The 21632-nt window shown below is 36.5% G+C and overlaps 1 protein-coding gene across 3 annotated transcripts in view; it reads right to left on the bottom strand.

Moving 5' to 3' along the window:
* Window positions 1-21632, bottom strand: part of LOC147571160 (cullin-4B-like) — a 138846-nt gene that overhangs the window by 48205 nt on the left and 69009 nt on the right. For all 3 annotated transcript variants that reach the window (XM_086696565.1, XM_086696562.1, XM_086696563.1), the window contains 3 exons: window positions 9016-9101; window positions 8330-8428; window positions 7085-7198 (listed from right to left, as the gene is read on the bottom strand). In XM_086696565.1, coding sequence (XP_086552691.1) covers window positions 7085-7198; window positions 8330-8428; window positions 9016-9101 — 299 coding nt within the window. The remainder of the gene's footprint in view (window positions 1-7084; window positions 7199-8329; window positions 8429-9015; window positions 9102-21632) is intronic.

Genomic DNA, 21632 nt, shown 5'->3' with positions numbered 1-21632 from the left:
TTCTAGGACCGATCACGCATGCCATAAAAATAATTCTAAAACTGCAAAAAGACACAAATTATATCAAGTCTCTTTTCTGACCACAATGGTATCAAATTAGAAATCAGTGGCAAAAGAAAAATTCACAAATACATGGGAGTTGAATGACACAACCCTGCCTAACTAATGGATTACAAACTAAAAAGGAGAGAGACATTTTTAAATGACTTGAGACAAATGATAGTGGAAACAAATGTAACAAAACTAAAAGGGCTGTACCTAAAACAGAAGTTAGAGGGAACTTAATGGCCATAAATGTCTACATTAAGAAAAAGTAGGATCTCAACTTAACCTAATATTACACTGGAAGAAAGCAGAAAAACCAAAACTAAGACCAAGTTAGCAGGATATAATGGATATCAGAGCAGAAATACATGAAAGAGAATGAAAAAAAAAAAATTAAGTAACATCAGCAAAACAAAAAGCTGGTTCTTTGAAAAAGTAAAAGTGACAAACCTCTTATACACTAACAAAGAAAGAGAGAGAACACAAAATTATAGAGAAGACACTGCAACAGATACCACAGAAATACAAAGAATCACAGAGACATCTATGAACAATCATACACCAAGACATTGGACGACCTGTAAGAATCAACTGAATTTCTAGAAACATACAGCTTACCATCAAAGAAACATAAAGCAACAAAAACTTGAACAGACCGAACTAGTGGTAAGGACAGTGAATAGGTAACCAAAAACCTATCTACAAAGAAAATCCAAAACCGAACGACTTCACAAGAGGAAAACTACCCAAAGAATTAGTGCCAATTATTCTCAAACTTCTCAAACTCAAACTCTCATCTTCTCAAAAGAACTGAAGATGAGGAAACATTACCAAACTCATTTCACTAGGCCAACGTTATTACCTTTATAATAACAAGAAAGTTACAGGCCAATAGCCCTTGAATATATGTGCAAAATTTCTCAGCTAAATACCAGGTAACTGAATTTTTAACAGCTTCTTAAAAAGATTTAGGATTCATCCCTGGATTGCAAAGAGGAGTCAACATATGGAAATCGATCAGTGTCACACATCACATTAACAGAATCAAAGATGCAAATCACATGATCATCTCTAACAGTTGGGGGGAAAAAAAAAAGCACTTGAAAGTAGTTAACATCCATTCCTGACAGAACTTTTAACAAAGTGGGCTGAGGGGGAACATACCTCAACATAATAAAAGCCACAAAGGAGAAGCCCATAGTCAACATTTAACTCTACAGTTAGATGTCAGACTATAAACTTTAACTGGTTTCAACGGCCAGCTTATTTATTATATCTTGATTTCCTCCATTTTTCCCCACCAATTTTCTTTTCTTCCTGCTTCAAATTCAGATATTTCCATTCCTCCAACTTTAAGCCCTCTATGTTAAACAATTTTTTATGTTTTATAATTTTTGAGAGAGAGCAAGTGCATGCGCAAGAGGGGGAGGGGCACAGACAGAGACAGAGAATCGGAAGCAGGCTCCAGGCTTTGAGCTGTCACCACAGAGCCCAACGTGGGGTTTGAACTCACAAACTGTGAGATCATGACCTGAGCCAAAGTCAGGCGTTTAACCAACTGAGCCACCCAGAAGCCCCAAAGGCCTTTACTTTTTGTTACCTCGGTCTTCTCCATTCCCTTTTATCCCCCATTCTCCAGTGGTATCTTTCTGTCTAATGTTTTTCCATGGTCTTCAGACTTTGGTCCAAAGCAGGAATAGAGCCAGCTTTTGTGGCACGTGAATCTTACACAATTTAGAAACCACTCTCAAAGAAAATGATGAAATTTCAAAGTTATACAGCTACGTAAATATATATTGAAACAGGTAAATTATATTTATGGCTGAAAAAATAACATATGGTGATTATGTGTCAGGATCATGATTGTAACTGATTATAACTATAATTTGCATTTACTGCTAAATACTGATTAAACTTTTTTATATGTTTATTTTATGTGCTTTCATTGTTTTTTCTTTTCCATATATCAACGCATCATCAAGCTTTCAAGAAAGGTACTATTTCCTTTCAAATGTATTCAAACAAACCACGATGTAGAAACAATTTTTAATAACCTATCTTCATATTATTATATATTAATAATATCATGTATTATTCACGTTATACTGAATGCAGATTTCCACAGATATGGATATACTAAGTATGAGTTCCATCAAAAACTGCACTAGTTCCCTTTCATCCCAACCCTTGCTTATCTTGGGATGAAACTTTGAAGAAGGTAATGCGACGACTTATATATGCAACAACCTCTGCCCTACACCGAGACAGGGAGAGAAACAAATACTTTCCAATGAAAATTATTTCTCCTTGATAACAGTCTCCAGGAGAACAATAAGAATCAGAAATCTTAAAATTCTGGAACATCTCCATAATCACAATCTAAATCCTTGCTTCTGAAATATAAAATGTAACTAATTCCACACAGGTAATACTCTAGGTATACAGACATCATTTAAGTCTTAAGACTTATTCTTTGATCTAGTCTAAGCAAAATGTGTTCACAAAGCTCTAACCATGCAGAAAGTTATTTGCATTTTATCTACAGTGCCATAACTGAATTTATTTAATCTTTTAGAAGGCGATCTTTCCAACACCCTCTGAACATCGGCTCCCTATGGATTCCCTTTGTGTTTCCACAGATGGACGTCCATTCCTGTATTATAACATCTGTCTTATAATCGGTCATTATGATGCAGTACATTTCCTAAAGTTCCCAGAGAGAGAATAGATGGAAATTATATTTTTATGACTTTTTGTGCCTGATATAGGACAGTTTCAGGTATATATCTGAATAATTATTTTCTTAAGCACATAAATTGCACCTGGACATCATTTTCCTTAGAGAATTGAAGACAATGTAATCATATTCAAGTTCCTGCTACTGAGCAATCAGATGCCTTGCAGCCTCCAGTCATACATTCTATGAGTTTTAGTTTCTCACTCTCTCAAGGCTTTACAAATTTTTCTTTGTCTCTTATCTAAGATTTCATGACAATGTACTTTGATGGGGTCTAGTTTATCTTTTTTTTTTTTTAAAGTAAAATACCAGAGTAAATCTTTTTCAATGTATAAATCATATTCAATTCTGAACATTTTTTATTCAACTGCTTCTTTGTTAATCTTTCTTTCAAATACTTCATTTTCTCTATTCTTCTTTTCTCCTATCAAATATGGCTTCCTATTGAGAGCTTCTAATTTCTCATTGTTTTAAAAGAAAAAAAAAAAAGCTCAATCGTAACTTGATTTAATCTTAGGAACCCAAATCAAAATGTTAGAGAAAGGCATCTTCAGAAATTTTTGGAAAAAAAAAAAGTACTTGGAGCCAACAGTGATATGGTGCAATGAATAATTCTATAGGAAATTTCTAGAAAAAATGAATAGTATTTACTATATTCCAAGGGACATTATTTATATCATGGTAATGAAAAATAGGCTCTAGAACTACTTTCCATATTGCTCTTACAATTTCGCTGTTTACGACTCATACATATTCTTTCAGATGAACTTAAAAAAAATGTTAAGGTTTTATTGATACCAATATAGTTCACAAATTTGGTTAAGATTACATGAACTTCCAAAGTAATTAAGAAGAGCTGATTCTGTTACATCATTAGAATATTATGTAAAATGCTCTACAGTGATGAAAGGTATTTTCCTAGTAAAGAGTCAAATGTGTGTAATTTTCTATGTAAGACAAAAACAAAAACAGAACAAAACCATTATTTACATTTTTTACTGGGAAAATGTAACTCTTCTGAAAAAAATAATGTACTCACAAAATTATAAAGTAAAAATACATGTGGAATTCAAGTGGAACACTGAGGAATTTTAGGGACTTGAAACTAGTCTATATAATGCATGTCATAATACCTTGTCCAAACCCATAAAATGCCAGCCTTGAACACTAAAATAATCTATGGGATTTCAGAGATAATTATGCATCAATGGAATACTAACAACTGTAATAAATGTACTGCTCTGGTTGGAGTTGTTCATAACGAGGGACCCTGTACCTTCTGTTCAATTTTGCTAGGAATCTAACCCTGTTCAACTAGAGAGAATGTATGCGTTGTCTACGTTAGAATCTTTTTTAATAGGGGGTGAGGTGCACCTGGGTAGCCTAGTCAATTAAGAATCCGACTATTGATTTTGGCTCAGGTCATGATCACAAGGTTGGTTAGGAGATGAGTCTCCACATAAGGCTCTTTGCTGGGCATGGAGCCTGCTTAAGATTCTTTCCCTCCTTCTCTGTCTGCCCTTCTCCTTCTTGCGCTTTCTCTCTCTGTCTCTGACTCTCTCTCTGTCCTCTCTCTAAAAAAGAATCTTTCTCATGAAAAGAGGAGCTGTTTTGAAAATATGCTTTCTCAGGATTGCCCGGGTAGCTCAGACAGTCAGGCATCGGATTTATGCTGAAGTCATCACCGTGGCACATCAGTGTGAGCCCAGCACTGGGCTCTCTGCTGTCACCACAGAACCCACTTTAGATCCTCTTCCCCGCCCCCTCCCTCTCCCTTGCCCTCTCCCTCTGCCCCTCCCCTGCTTGTTCTCTCCTCCATCTCTCTCAAAATAAGTCACCTTCAAAAGAAATAGAAAATGTGCACTCTCAAAAATCAAAGCCAAAACATACATGCCTAATCACAAGAAAACGGTTTCTGTCTGGTATTATCGGCATTTAAACACTCAGGAAAATATAGTCTTTCATGATTCCCTTTTCAACTGTATTACAAACAACGCTTACTGTTCTCTAATTGGGGATTTCTACCCCTGAAGATCATTTGAAATATTAAGAAGAATTATAAGAGAGAACAATTAAAAATGGTATCTTCATAGTTTAATTAGCATAGACGCTCATGATGAATCCATTAGAGGGATAAAAAGAAGTAGCAGCGTGACATGTACACTAGTAATCTCGGTAAATAATCAGTAAAATGAGACAAAACTAAGTGTTACATGTTTGCAAAGTCACATAAAACAACATGGTTGTATATAAACTTGTTTATTCATTTCAGGATTCTGAAGTGAAAGGACTGAGATTATTTTTTATTTTTAACTACAACTCTGTACTATTTGACTTGTTCTACTGGCATATACTGAGTTTTCCACGTGTGTTAAGGGCCAAAAGTAATAAAGAATTCACACATATACATGAAAAATTAGTTATGATTAGTTATTATCTTGCTTCAATTCCTCCAGTAATATTAAATACTCAGGTGTAGCCTGAGGATTTAAATCATTTCGGCCCAACTTTACCTTGGGGGAATCAAGTGAATCTCACGTTATTCTAGAGAACCAGAAGCATCTAATTGTCATTGCTTCGGGAACATAAACATAAACATGTTTTTCTTTCCCTCTGCTCGTATCAAACTTTAGTTATTACCTTTCAGCAAGGCCACCCCCAAACTGGCAGAGGCAGAATTAAAAACAAAACCTCTTTTCTCATCCATTAATACTTGGATCACTGAGGCGCCATACTGAAGTTCGACACTAAGGAACAGGTTCAGTCTCTTCTTTGAATGCTGACTAAAACATGTTGGACACACTTATGTATAGATTGTCAGTGCCTGGGGCATCTATGAAAAAACTAAGTCACACAGTAAAGTGCATATGAGGATGTATAACTTCTTGTGGCTGCTGTAACAACTTACCACACACATCGTGGTTTAAAAAGACACAAATATGTATTCTCTCCAAGTGTGAAGGCCAGAAATTCACATCAGCATCCTTGGGGAAGAATCAAGGTGTAGCAGGACTCTAGTCTCTTCAGAGGGTTCAGAGTATCTTCTAGCCTCAGGTTCTATCTTTACATCACCCTTATCTTTCTCTTTCTTTTCTCTGTCTCTCTGTCTCGGGGGGGGGGGGGGGTGGGGCGGGGCAAAGGGGCGGGCACCCTGTATGTGGATTTCTGTGTATAAGCTTGCCAAGCCTCTCTCTCATAAGGAAAGTTGATATGGAATTTAGGGCCCATCATATAATCCAGGATGAGTTCCTCATCTCAAGGTCTTTCATCACATCTGCAAAAACCTTCTTCACAATATAGAAACGTTAGTTCCAAAGCATAGTCAGTTTACGGACTTATCTTTGGGGCCCAATTTTCAACCTACAACACAGGGTAAGAGTCAAAGGTGCTGGATACGAGGAGACATCCAGCCAATTCCTCTGTCATTATTTCAGAAGTTCCAACAATGGATGCCACTAGACACAAAGGGAGTTCATCGCCTATTATATCCCAACAGCTCCTTACACACTAGACATCAAGAAATGATCTCTGGGATATCAGTCTACATTTTTCTTCTGTGCTTCATTTATGCCATTGCATCAGAATGTTACTGTGTTTCTCCATTCCACACAACCCAGGAGCTTTTGTACTGATCTTTTTTTTTTTTTTAATCTTGAGAAATAGTTTTAATAAAACAGTTCACTCAACTATGTCATAACAACATCACACCATTGCCTCAAACTCAGTGCATGGTTCCATTAGCTATGTGAGTCCCGGGTGGTTAACATCCCAGGGCTCTAATGATGACTGATTGGGATTTTGAGACATCAGAGATCAAACAATGTGCACTGGTATCACAGAGATAAAAATGGCAAGTACTATGTTTTAAAAATTCACTTATACACAAATGATTGATCTGTCAGCATATTCCTAATACATAAACGCACCATTATTCAACAAATGAGCTTTCTCCATAAAGTATATATTAAAAATATATTTTATCAGGGACCATGGGTGGTTCGGTTGGTTAAGTGTCATCTGACTCATGATCTCACTGTTTGTAGGACAGAGACCCACATCTAGCTCTGCATTGAAAGCAAAGAGCCTGCTTGGGATTCTCTCTCCTCCTCTTATCCTCTGCCCCTCTTCCCATTCGTGCTCTCTCTCTCTCTCTCTCTCTCTCTCTCTCTCTGTCTTTCTCTCTCTCTCTCTGTCTCTCTCTCTCAAAATAAATAAAATTTAAAGTAAATATTCTTTATCAAGGTAAAATTGTTATAACTTACAAGTCTAAGTAAAATGCTATCTTAAAGATCATTTGCTTGCCTTTTTAAATTCAGCTCTAAGAACACAACGTCCAAGAGTGGACTGCCACTGAAGTTTCCGGCCACTGTGTTTGCTTAAGTAGAAATTCTGGAAATTTTTCTGAAGTCTTTCCATCTGGAGGAAAGAAATAAAGAAAAATTGATATACTGTATACCAATTAAAGTCCTACTTGCAGCCCTAGAATATTATATTTAAAAACATATGTCATGACCATGCATGGTTTCCCCAAGGATATGTAACACATTTCTGTGGAGAAAAGACTGGGTGGGGGCGAAAAAGACTTCTGAAACAAGGAAACAACCTCTGTTGATTCTTCTAGTTCAACATAGTGCATTCGGTAACTTACATATGCTCTTCAGGAAATCCACCAAGATGGCAATACAACTGTACAAATTAAATAAATCCATGGAGAAAGAAAGTAAAGGTAATGGCAACTGAGTTGCCACCAGGTCCCGGTAAGAGGAACAACCAACAGGATGGGTAATTGATTTATGGAAAAGAGACAGCTAAAACCAAAGCTGTATGGTAAGAAAGCTAAAAACCGGTAGCAGCTGGAGAGGGGTTTCCATGATTACTAAGTGGAGCAATCAATAGATACTGAGTGATTTGTTGATGACTTTTTCTACCATGTGTTTATGTGATACATGAGTAAGAGTCTTTACTGATACACAGTAAGAGAAATAGAAGTCAATACCAGTAAATGCAAAGCATAAAAGCAAAAGGAAGCCAGGCTGGTCGATTCAAAATCTACAACTGACTACATGAAAAAGACAGACTATTTAAACTATGAAAAAGACTATTTATACTACTGAATTATTTAACACTGAACTATTTTACCTGTGTGCCCCCCTAAAAAACTGTATGACTACATTTCAAAACAGAGAACAGTAAGGAGACGTTTATATGAACGTACAGTATGGCCTAAAGACTTATTAAAGATTAAAGGCCGGGGTGCCTGGGTGTCTCAGTCAGTTAAGTGTCGACTTTGGCCAGGGTCCTGATCTCATGGTTCGTGAGGTCGAGCCAAGCATTGGGCTCTGTGCTGACAGCTCAGAGCCTGGAGCCTGCTTCGGATTCTGTGTCTCTCTCTCTGCCCCTCCCCTACTCATGCTCTGCCTCTGTCTCTGTCTCTCTCTCAAAGATAATAAACATTAAAAATTTTTACAAAAAAATTAAAAAAGATTAAAAGGTACATGAAAATTAATCTACTATATAATATAATAATGTAAACAGTGAATTTCTTACATCCGGGGGTAAGTGGATCTCCTTAGGGATGTAGGCTGGCCAAAAACTCATCGTCAGAATGTTCACAGTTAAATCAATGTTTCCTGGTATATTTTGGTTCTTCATATACTGCAAAAACGTAGTGATGTAATGAATGTTAGAATTTTAAAACTCTTACATAGCTATAACTCTATGTTAGAAATGCATTACTAAAATTAATCTGAATAATAAATTACTCATTGAAAACACAACCTGCATTTAAATGAAACAGACATTTTATTTTAATAAAATGCTTGAAAAGAACCAAGAACGTGCAGTCTGGTTGCCTCAATTAATTAAACATAGAATTAAGCTTCCACTGTATTTTTTTAAAAAATCCATCTTACCTCAAACGATCTGAAGAAAATTATGAAAAAGATACACACAGAGTCACAAATACTGAACCTAAAATGTACACAGCAAAGCAATGGAAAGCCAAGTAAGAGTAAAAAAAAATAAAAATGGTTACTCAAAATATGTTGTATATAGTTCTTTAAATATGTGGTGGGAAGGTTATAAAAGTATGAACTTTCTTTCAAAAAACACAAAAAAGTGGAGTCTTACTTAAACTTCCTTTAATAGGTCTCTAACGTAAGTATAAATCTTAAGGGAACCAAACCATTCAAGAACTTTATACTACATTAAAAAATCTTTTAGGCTAGGAATACCTGTTTTAACTGAATCATGATATCTTTGGAAAGCTCCATATCTTTAAACATTCCTTGAAGTTTATTAGTGAAAGCAGTTCCACATTCTGTAAAATATTTAAAACAACCAATTATAGGTGGCATTGGAGAACACCACCAAGCAGGGAACTACAAGAGTCCTTTTCCCTGAAATAAACACTGATAAATCTTGTGAAAGTGTCAAGAATATGCCTCATCAAAGTTCTAAGAGATAGCCAAAGGTTCTTATCAACCAAGTGAATATTTAACCAGAATATAGTACATGTGCTATTTTACCTCAGTCAAATTTTACCCATTTTCCTGTTCAAAAGAAATCCTGTACATGACTGTTTGTGCTTCTACAGGGAGTTCCTGGTTCCCAAGGAATCATGTTTGGACTGGATTTAGGTAACCTAGAGTAACTGACTCAACTCTTATCAGTGTGAACATCCATACAAAGAAAGCTTGCCAAGGGGCGCCTGGGTGGCGCAGTCGGTTAAGCGTCCGACCTCAGCCAGGTCACGATCTCGCGGTCCGTGAGTTCGAGCCCCGCGTCAGGCTCTGAGCTGATGGCTCAGAGCCTGGAGCCTGTTTCCGATTCTGTGTCTCCCTCTCTCTCCGCCCCTCCCCCGTTCATGCTCTGTCTCTCTCTGTCCCAAAAATAAACAAACGTTGGGAAAAAAAAAATTAAAAAAAAATAAAAAGAAAGCTTGCCAAAAACATTCACAGACAAATAAGTACACTTTTCCTGTCTGAAACACAAATAACCGTTGGGGCAAAAATTATACATGCCGACAGACTAGGAGGTAAAGCCAGAAAGTGGAATATTCAGGAATAAGAAACATGAAAAGCACAGGCAAGTTAGGGAAATCTAGTAGGCTCACTAGGATGGCCTAGTAAGGTCACTCATAAGCCCAAGTCAGAAAGCATGTTAAGAAAAAATTGGGTCAAAACCTTACATTATCACCTCTTTAAATTCAGGCTCAGTGAAAGCAAAACAGAAAAGCCAGTAAGAAAACATTATCGTAACTGAGAGTAAAAAAAAAAAAATTACCTAACACAGAACCAATTTTAAAAGACCAATGTAAGCTTTTCTTTTTCCTTCTTTTTTCTTTCTCCTTATCCTATCTGTGTCTGTATGTGTGTGTATTTTTCTCTTTTCAAGGGTTTCAGAAAATCTGTCAGTTACCAGTACCTACTGAGATAATTCAAAGGAGCCTTCATTACCACACACCAGAGAAAATATACTCTGAAAAAATGGTAGGAAAATCACAAAACAAGCGGACAGCTTCAGCTCACAAGAGGCAACAACAAAGGCTGGGTAGAGAGAATATCTTCTTTCTAGAGTTACCATTTATTAGTAAAATATAAAATAACTAGCACTGGTCTAAACTACAGTAATAGATACTTCAGAGATATCACAAAAAAGGAATACTATTTTTATTTAAATGGAAAATTGCCATTTTTAACAACAGCTGTAAGACAGCTGTAGAAAGTACGGAAATATGGCAATTTATAAGAAAAAGAAATTAACAGAAACTCTTTGGGAGGGAGTGTAGACATTAGGCTTACAAAAATGACTTTACACCCACTCTCTTATACATAATCATGAAAACCAATCAAATAAAAGCATCCAATGTGACAATCACAAAGAAAAACAATGAAGAAAAATAAGCAGAAACTGTAACACCTCCGGACATGGGTTAAGTGTGCCAATGTATAATTAACGAATCTCAGAGATAAAATAGTGACAAATGGGAAGAAATAATACTTCACATATTACATGGCACACAATAACCTACACATGCAAGAAGCTGAATTTACTCCAAATAGGTTAAATTCAAGCAGTTCTACACTGCACCACATTATAATAAAAATGTCTAAAGACAATTTTCAAAACACCTAGATAAACATGATTTGTTCATAAAAGACCACTCAATAATATTACTGAGATCTCCAAAAAACAGGGACAGTGGGACAATATAACTAATAGAAGGGAAAAACCTCAAATACAAAATCTATATTCATAAAAAGTATTTCAAAAATGAAAGAGACAGTAAGACCAAAAATGGTGAGGGGCTGGATTCAGCTAGCTCTGTCCTACAAGAAATGACAAAGGAAGACTTTTCAAGCTTAACAGATGGTATATCAAAGGTCTAAGAAGAAATAAGGAACTCTGATAAAGGAGGCTACGTAGGTAAATATAAACCCAGCAGTATTATATTTTTGGTTTGGAACTCCTCTATTTCCTACATGATTCACTGAAGAAAGCAATATTTATCATAATATACATTACAAGTATATCCACAACTGTACATAATGTACTATATACAGCATAAACACATGCATAACATACACACAGAGTTACATTTATTACATATACACATATTTCACATACATTACATATACATTTCTACATTATTATATATTACATGGTATATTATATATGCTTTTTGCAATAATTTTCATACTATGTATTTACTACATTTACATATTGAGACATAGTTTTATAAACATATCATAAAATATACAAATATATCATAAAAGTACATATTACAAATACTACATTTATATTTACATATTATGTATATACATACATATTCTATATATGATATTGGCCACGCAATATATGAAGATAACTTTTGTAATAACATAAATACAGGACTAAAATACAGGACTAAAATTTTGGGGTAATATCAGATCTCAGTTCCTGTTAATTTGAACTACTGCACTTTGTAAGGTTAAGATACTAATTTCTTATAAAGTTTATTTACTTATTTTAAGACGGGGACCATGCAAGAGAGGGGACAGACAGAAAGAAAGGGAGAGACAGAATCTCTGGCAGGCTCTACAGACAGCCACACAGGACTCAGTGTGTGAACTGTTGAGAGTTCATGACTTGAGGCGCAAAAGAGACTTGTACACCTAACTGACCGAGCCACCCAGGTGCCCCTAAGATACTCATTTCTATTTCCAAAAGAACACTTAGGAAAATAAAAGATGTAGATAAAACGTTGTGTGAGAAAGAATTCAAAGCACAAAATGAATTCAGTTAAACACAAAATGAAACAATAAGGGAGAAACTGTGAAACAGAAGACACAAAATGCACAGAAAGTAAACATCAAATTGGCAAGATTCCTTAACAAGCAATAATTAAATTTCTCTGTCTGGTCAATTTTGTTTATTTTTTCTTTTCTCCTGCCCCTGTCACTTCTCTCTTTGTATGGGATAAGGCCTATGCCATCAACACTGCCCATTTAGTTTAGCTAGTGTTATTTCGTTGCAGCTAGTGTTTATAGTGTTTTGTTTTTGTTTATGCTTTGTTTTCATGCTTTTGCTTTGTTTCTTTTTTGTTTTTGTTTGTTATTGCTTTATGTTTCTTTTTGTTTGTTTTCCTTTCCAGGGCTACTTCAAGGAACAAAGCAAAGAAAACCTGGTGGAAGGTCCAAAACATCACTGTGAGAAGGGAGACAAAGCAACTAAAGTCACCACAACAGACAGCAAGTAACACTCTCCAAAAAACATGTCATGCAGGGCCAGGCTCTCGGCACGGTATAATCCTTCTATAATATCGTAGCGCTCACAAGTGCAGAGCACGTAACAAGTTTTTCAACCACATAAGAGACAGAAAACTAGCCGAATGATGAAACGGAAGAATTCTCCTCAAAAGAAATTCCAGGAAGAAGTGATAGCTAAACAATTTATCAAAACAGATATAAACAATATAATTGAACAACAATTTACAGTAACAATTGTAAGATTAATCTCCGGGCTTGAAAAATGCATAGAAGACACTAGACACCCATTGCTGCAGAGATGAAGGCACTAAAAAATAGACATAATGAATTAAAAATGCTGTAAATAAGGTGCAAAATAATCTAGAGGTAGTGACTAAGAGACAAAGGGAGAATAAGTGAAATGGAAGATAAAATTATGGAAAAAGATGAAACTGAGAAATACAGAGATAAAAAAAATTCTCAACCACCAGGGAAGAATTAGAGAACTAAGTGATTCAATGAAACATAATGATAACCGCATCACAGGAGTTCCAGAAGAAGAGAGAGAGAAAGGGGCCGAAGGTGTGCTTGAACAAATCATTACTGAGAAACTCCCCAATACGGGGAAGGGGACACACACTGAAATGCAGGAGGTGCAGAAAACTCCCCTCGGATAGAATAAGAATCAATTTTCTGTAGGACATATTATAGTGAAACTGTCAAAATTCAACAAAGAGAGAAAACTGAAAGCAGCTAGGAACAGATGGGCCTTAACCTACAAGGATAAACACATAAGGGTAGCAACAGACCTATCTATTACAACTTTCTAGCCCAGAAGGGAGTGGCACGACATAGTCAATGTGATGAACAAGAAAACTATGCAGCCAAAAACCCTTTATCCAGCAAACCTGTCATTCAGAATAGAGGGAGATATAAAGGTTTTCCCAGACAAACAAAAACTGAAGGAGTTCATCACCAATTAACCAGCCCTACAAGAGGACTGTGAGTGCAAAGGTGCAAAGACCACAAAGGAATAGAGACATCACTACAAGCATGAAACCTACAAATAACAGTGACTTTAAATCCATATCTTTCAAAAACAACACTTAATGTAAATGGACTAAATGCTCCAAACAGAAGACATAAAGTATCAGAATGGATAAAAAAAGAAGACCCATCCTTTTGCGGTCTACAAGACCCATCTATTTGCGGTCTACATTTTAAACCTGAGGACACCTTCAGATTGAAAGCGGGGGATGGAGAACCATCTGTCATGCTACTGGAAGACAAAGGAAAGCTGGAGTAATCATACTTATATCAGAAAAACTAGGTTTTAACTAAAGATTGTAGCAAGAAATGAGGAAACACATTATATTATAATTAAGGGGTCAAGGACGGACAATTATAAATGTTTAAGCACTGAATTCAGAAGCACACGAATATATGAAACAACTAATCACAAACTTAAGCAATCGTATTGGTAACAATGTGGTAACTGCAGGGGATTTTAACACTCCACTTACAACAAGGGACAGATCATCTAGCCAGACAATCAATAAAGAAACAATGGCCCTGAAGGATACACTGGACCAGATGTACTTCACAGATACAGTCAGAACTTTTCATCCCAAAGCAGCAGAATATACGTTCTTCTCAAGTGCACAGGGAACATTCTCCAAGATAGTTCACATAATGGGTCACAAACGGCCCTCAATAAATATAAGAGAATTGATTATCATACCAGCACATTTCAGATCACAATGCTATGAAACTTGGAATCAACCACAGCATAAAGTTTGGAAAAACCCCCACATGCGTGGAGATTAAAGAACATCCTGCTAAAGAATGAATGGGTCAAATGGACATTTAAAGAAGAAATATCTTTAAATATGGAAACAAATGAAAATGAAAATTAACAGTTCAAATGCTTTGGGATGTAGCAATGCAGTCCTAAGAGGAAAATACACCGCAATCCAGACCTATTTCAAGAAATAATAAAAACCCAAATACAAAATCTAACAGCACACATACGGGAACTAGAAGCAGAACAACAAAGAAACCCTAAATCCAACAGAAGAAGAGAAATAATAAAGATCAGAGCAGAAGTAAACAATATAGAACTCAAAAACAAAACAAAACAAAACAAAAACCCCAGATCATCTTAATTTCTTAACCAAATTAAGAGCAGATTAAAAACACAACAAAACAAAATTGATAAACCGCTATCCAGACCTCTCAAAAAGAGAGAGGATCCAAATAGATAAAACCATGAAAGAAAATGGATTTATCGCAACCAACCCCTCAGGAATACAAGCAGTTATCAGAGAATACTATAAAAAATTATATGCCAAAAAAACCGGACACTCTGGAAGAAATGGACAAATTCCTAGACACCCACATACTACAAAAACTCAAACGGGAAGAAGTAGAAAATGTGAACAGTGAAGAAATTGAATCAGTTATCAAAAACCTCCCAACAAATACAAATCCTGGACCAGATGATTTCCCTGGAGAAATCTAGCAGATATTTAAAGCACATTTAATACCTATTCTTCTCAAGGTGTCCAAAAAACAGAAACAGAAGGAAAATTTCTGGACTCATTCTATGAAGCCAGCATTACCTTATTCCCCAACCCGACAGAGACCCTACAAAAAAAGGAAAACTACAGGCTAATATCCCTGATGAACACAGATGCAAAAATTCTCAACAAGATACCAGCAAATCAAATTCAACAGCATATAAAAAGAATCATTTGCCATGATCAAGTGGAATTCATTCCTGGGCTACAGGACTCGTTCAACATTTGCCAATCAATCAATGTGACACATGACATTAATAAAAGAAACGATAATAACCATATGATCTTACCAATAGATCCAAAAAAAGCATCTGACCAAATGCAGCATACTTTCTTAACAAAAACCCTCAAGAAAGTCGGGTTTCATCATAAAAGCCATCATACAAGCCATATATGAAACCCCATAACTAGTGTCATCCTCACAGTGGGGAAAAACTGACAGCTTCTCCCCTGAGATCAGGAGTACATGGATGTACACTCTCACTACTGTTGTTTAACATAGTTTTGGAAGTCCTAGCATCAGCAATCAGACAACAAAATGAAATAAAAGGCATCAAAATTGGAGAAAAAGGAGTCAAAGTTTCACTTTTGCAGATGACATGATAACTCGACATGGAAAACCTGGAAGACTCTACCAAAAAGCTGCTAGAACTGATACATGAATTCAGAAAAATCGCAGGGTATAAAAATGTACAGAAATCATTTGCACTTCTATACAATGCCAGTAATGAAGCGACAGAAAAAATAAAAAAATTGATCCCATTTACAATTGTACCAAGATCCATAAGATGCATAAAAATAAGCCTAACCAAAGATGTAAAAAATATGTATGCTGAAAACTACTGAAAACCTATAAAGGAAACTGAAAAAGACACAAAGAGATGGAAAAATATTCCATGCTCGTGGATTGGAAGAAAACAATATTGTTAAAATTTTAATACTGCCCACAGCAATCTACACATTCAATGAAATCTCAATCAAAATTACACTGGCATTCTTATCAAAGCTAGGACAAACAATCCTAAAACTTTTACGGAACCACAAAAACTCCAAATACCCAAAGTAATGTTAAAAAAGAAAACCAAAGTGGGAGGCACAAAAATCCCAGACTTCAGCCTCTACTACAAAGCTGTAATCATCAACATAGTACAGTATTGGCACAAAAACAGACACATCGATCAATGGAGTAGAACAGAGACTCCAGAAGTGGACCTACAAATGTAGGACCAACTATCCTTTGACAAAGCAGGGGAGAGTATCCAATGGAAAAAAGACAGTTCTTTAGCAAATGGTGCTCGGAGAACTAGACAGCAATATGCAGAAGAATGAAACTGGACCACTTTCTTACATCATACACAAAAATAAACTAAAAATGGTTGAAAGACCTAAATATGAGAAATAAAACCATCAAAACCTTAGAGAGTTTGCCTTAGAGACAACAAGCTCTTTGACCTCAGCCACAGCAATTTTTTGCTCCATACATTTCCAAAGGCAAGGGAATTAAAAGCAAAAAGGACTACTGGGACATCATCAAGATAAAAAGTTTCTGCACCGAAAAGGAAACAATTAACAAAACCAAAAGGCAACTAACGGAATGGGAAAAGATGCTTGCAAATGATGTACAGGATAAAAGATTAGTATCCAAAATCTATGAGGAACTTTACCAAACTCAACGCATGAAAAACAAATAATCCAGTGCCGAAACTGGCAGTAGACATGACCAGACACTTTTTCAAAGAAGACACCAACATGGCCAACAGAAGCATGAAAAGATGCTTAGTGTCCCCCATCATCAGGGAAATGCAAATCAAAACCACACAGAGATACCACCTCACGCTGGTCAGAGTGGCTAAAATGAACAAATGAGGAAACTATAAATGCTGGTGAGGATGTGGAGAAACAGGAACCCTCTTGCACTGTTGTTGGTGGTAATGCAAATTGGTGCAGCTGCTCTGGAAAACAGTGTGGAGGTTCCTCAAACAATTAAAAATAGAACTACCACGACCCAACAATAGCACTACTAGGAATTAATCTGGAGGATACAGAAGTGTTGATTCATAGGGGCACATGTACTCCAATGTTTACAGCAGTTCTTTCAACAATAGCCAAATTATGGAAAGGGCCTAAATGTCCATCAACTGATGAGTGGACAAAGAAGATTTGGTTTATATATACAATGGCACACTACTTGGCAACGAGAAAGGATGAAATCCTGCCTTTTGCAGCAACAAGGATGGAACTGAAGGGTATTATGCTAAGTGTAATGTGTCAGTCAGAGAAAGACAGATACCAGATGTTTTCACTCATAGGTGGAACTTGAAAGGGGGAAGGGGGGCAAGGGGGGAAGGGAAGAGCAAAAATAGTTATAAACAGAAAGGGAGGGAGGCAAACCGTAAGAAACTCTTAAATACAGAGAAGAAACTAAGAGTTAATGGCCAGGGGGGAATGGGTGATGGGCTGGGCACCGAGGAGGGCACTTGTTGGGATGAGTACTGGGTGTTATATGTAAGTGATGAACCAAGGGAATCTATCCCCCAAAACCAAGAGCACACTGTACACACTGTATGTTAGCCAACTTGACAACAATTTATATTTTCAAAACCATGCTATAAATAATGTATATGTAAGTATAATAAACTCTTCAACAGACAGCAGAGACTGACAGATGCATTGAAGAAATCATCCATCAATGATGTATATAAAACACTCTTTCTGAAGAAATGTAGGTTGAAGGAAATAATGGAAAAAGGTATTTCATGCTGATAATATAGGCAAACTTGGGTGACTAACTACACTACATCCTACAGAACGGAGTTTACATAAAAAATTACAACTAGCAACAGAAAACATTATCTATTAATAACAGGCAAAGCCATTAAAACTATATAAAAATGAAAATACACACATAACCAAGAGCCACAAAATACATAATCCTAAAATTACAAAGGGACCCATCAATACTCTGCTTTCAATAATATATAGAACAATTCGATAAAAGACTACTAAAGAAGTAGAACACACACACACATACACAACAACAACAAAAAAAGAATGCAATATATCAACAAAACCAAAAGATGCAGAGATGAGTCATCAAGGAGTAGATGATAGATTCTTTCCAATGGCACTGGAATATCTTCCAGCACAGAGCACACAGTGGGTCAAAAATTGAATCTAAATACAACTTGAAATATTAAAGATACATCAGAGAGATGACAGACTAGGGATATTCAGACCACCAATTAGACACATGGACATAACAACATTCAAAACAAGATACCTTTGTAAGAACTATACAGTACAGAAGATACAACACATGAGTTAGTGGAGAATAAAGAGACCAGAAAAACGGGTAGGAAAACTCATGACATTTTCCAAATTCCTCTGCTACTAGCCAGCATGCCATGATGCAACTTCTGTGGGAACAGAGCTCCTTCTGTGGGATAAAACAAAAGTGTAAGCCATACATCTAGTATTGTGGCTGTCTGGAGGGTAAATGAGGGAGCGGTGTATGTTTCATCTGAATTAGAGTACCAAAAAGACTGTCAGTGTGGAAGTACAGTTGGAAGGTACTAAAAAGAGGCAAACACCACAGCTTAGGTATTAGTATGCTGCAGGCATACTCTGGGGGTAACAGGAAATCACAGTCTTCCAAGCAGAAAATCAACTATCAACTAGGAAATAACAGCGCTGAATGACACACTGGACCAAATGGACTTAACAAATATATTCAGAACATTTCTTCCTGAAGTATCAAAACGCACATTTTTTAAGGCACATACGAACATTCTCCTGAACGGACCACATCCTGGGTCACAAATCAGCCCCCAACGAGTACCAAAACATTAAGATCTTAGATGCAATATCATATTTTCAAACCACAACATTATAAAACTCAAAATCAACCAAATAAAAACTTTGGAAAAGTCCTCAATTATCTGGACCTTAAGGTATCATCCTACTAAGGAATGACTCGGTTAACCAGGAAATTAAAGAGGAAATTAAAAAGGAAACAGAAGTGAAAATGAAAAAACAACAATCCAAAATTTGGGATGCCGCCAAGGCAGTCATAACGGGGAAGCACATTGCAATTCATTCAGGTCTATCTCAAGAAGCGAGAAAGGTCCCATGGATACAACCTAACCTTTTCTAAAGTTGCTAGAAAAGGAGCAGCAAATAAAGCCTAAAGCCAACAGAAGGTGGGAAATAATAACTATCTGAGCAGATATAAACAATATAGAAACAAACAGAAAGAATCACAGAACAGATGAAGGACACTAAGAGCTGGTTTTCTGAAAGAATTAACGGAATCGATAAGTCCCTAGCCACTTAAATAGAAACAAGATAGGACCCAAATAAATAAAATCATGAATGAAAAGAGAGAAATCGCAACCAACACCACAAAACTACAATTATAAGAGAATATTATGAAAAATTATATGCCATTGGACTGGGCAATCTGGAACACATGGAAAAATTCCTAGAAACACATAAACTAGCAAAACTGAAACAGGAAGAGATAGAAACTTTTAACAGACCCAAAATCAACAAATAAAGTGAATTAGCGATCAAAAATCTCTCAATAAACAAGAGTCCTGGGCCAAATGCCTTCCCAGGGAAACTCTACCAGACATTTATTTTATTTTTTTTTTTTTTAAATTTTTTTTTTCAACGTTTTTTTATTTATTTTTGGGACAGAGAGAGACAGAGCATGAACGGGGGAGGGGCAGAGAGAGAGGGAGACATAGAGTCGGAAACAGGCTCCAGGCTCCGAGCCATCAGCCCAGAGCCTGACGCGGGGCTCGAACTCACGGACCGCGAGATCGTGACCTGGCTGAAGTCGGACGCTTAACCGACTGCGCCACCCAGGCGCCCCTCTACCAGACATTTAAAGAAGACTTAATACCAACTCTTCTCAAACTGTTCCAGAAAACCAAAACCAAAAAACAGAAACAGAAATGGAAGGGAAACTTTTAAACTCATTCTCTGAAGCCAGCATTACCTTGGTTCCAAAAATGACAAAGACCCCACCATCAAGGAGAATTACAGGCCAGGATCCCTGATGAACATGGATGCAACAATTCTCAACAGGATGTTACCAAATAAAATCCAACAGCACATTACAAGAGTTATTGAACACGAATTACTGGGCTGGTTCAATATCTGCAAATCAACGAACGTGATACACCACATTAACGGAAGAAAGGAAAAGAACCATATTATCCTGTCAACAGATGCAGAAAAACCATTAGACAAAATACAGCATTCTTTTGTGATAAAAACCCTCAACAAAGTAGTGACAGGTGGAACATACTTCAACATCATAAAGGCTGTATACAAAGGACCCACAGTTAATATCATCCTCAATGGGGAAAAACTGCCAACTTTTGCTGTACAGCTAGGAAAAACACAACGATATCCATCCCACCATTACTATTTCACATAGTACAGAAATCTTAGCTTCAGCAACAAGACAACAGAAAGAAATAAAAGGCATCCAAATTGGCAAGGAAGAATTCAAATTTTCACTATATGAAGACAACACGATACTTTATGTTGAAAACCCAAAGGTCTCCACCAAATGGCAGAGCTAATATACGATTCAGCAAAGTCACAGGATATAAAATAAACATGCAGAAGTCTGCTGCATTCCTCCACACCATCAGTGAAGGAGCTGAAAAAGAAATCCAAGAATTGATCCCATTTACAATGCACCAAAACCATACATAACACACCTACGAATAATTGTACCTAAGGAGGTAAAAGACCTGTACTCTGAAAACTACACAGCTCTGATGAAAAAATGGAGGATGACACAAAGAATTTGAAAAACATTCCATGCTCATGAACTGGAGAACAAACATGGTTAAAATTTCAAAGCAATCTATACAGTTAATGTAATCCCTACTAAAATATAACCAGGAATGGGGACAGCATGGAAGTGTTTTGTGTATCTCGACTCCATGAAATACAATCAGACCAACACTAAACCATTCTGCACACCTAGAAAACTGATGGGAGGATTGACACATCCATCTGAAAAACCTGAACCACAGAATTCAGCAGGAATTCACCCCAAAAGAAAGAGCACGAAGAAACGACAGCCAGGGATTTAACCAACCGATACAAGCAAGATGTCTGAACCAGAATTTAGAATCACGGTAATAAGAATACTGGCTGGAGTCAAAAACAGATTAGAAATCCTTTCTGCAGAGATAAAAGAAGCAAAAAATAGAATGAAATAAAAAATGCTATAACTGAGCTGCAATCACAGATGGATGCTGTGGCGTCAAGGATGGACAACGCAAAACACAGAATCACAGATACAGATGACAAACTTATGGAGAATAATGAAGCAGAAAAAAAGGGAGATTAGGGCAAAAGAGCACGATTGAAGAATTAGAGAAATTGGTGACTCATTAAAAAGGAACAACATCAGAACCATACGGGTCCCAGAAGAGGAAGAGAGAGAAATAGGGGTAGAAGGGTTAGGTGAGCAAATCATAGCAGAAAACTTTCCTAACCTGGGGAAAGACACAGACA

This window comes from Puma concolor, unplaced genomic scaffold (genome assembly GCF_028749965.1).
Source record: "Puma concolor isolate L17-30 unplaced genomic scaffold, mPumCon1.1.hap2 unalloc_scaffold_5, whole genome shotgun sequence".
NCBI lineage: Eukaryota > Metazoa > Chordata > Mammalia > Carnivora > Felidae > Puma > Puma concolor.
This window is presented reverse-complemented; position numbering and strand designations above follow the sequence as displayed.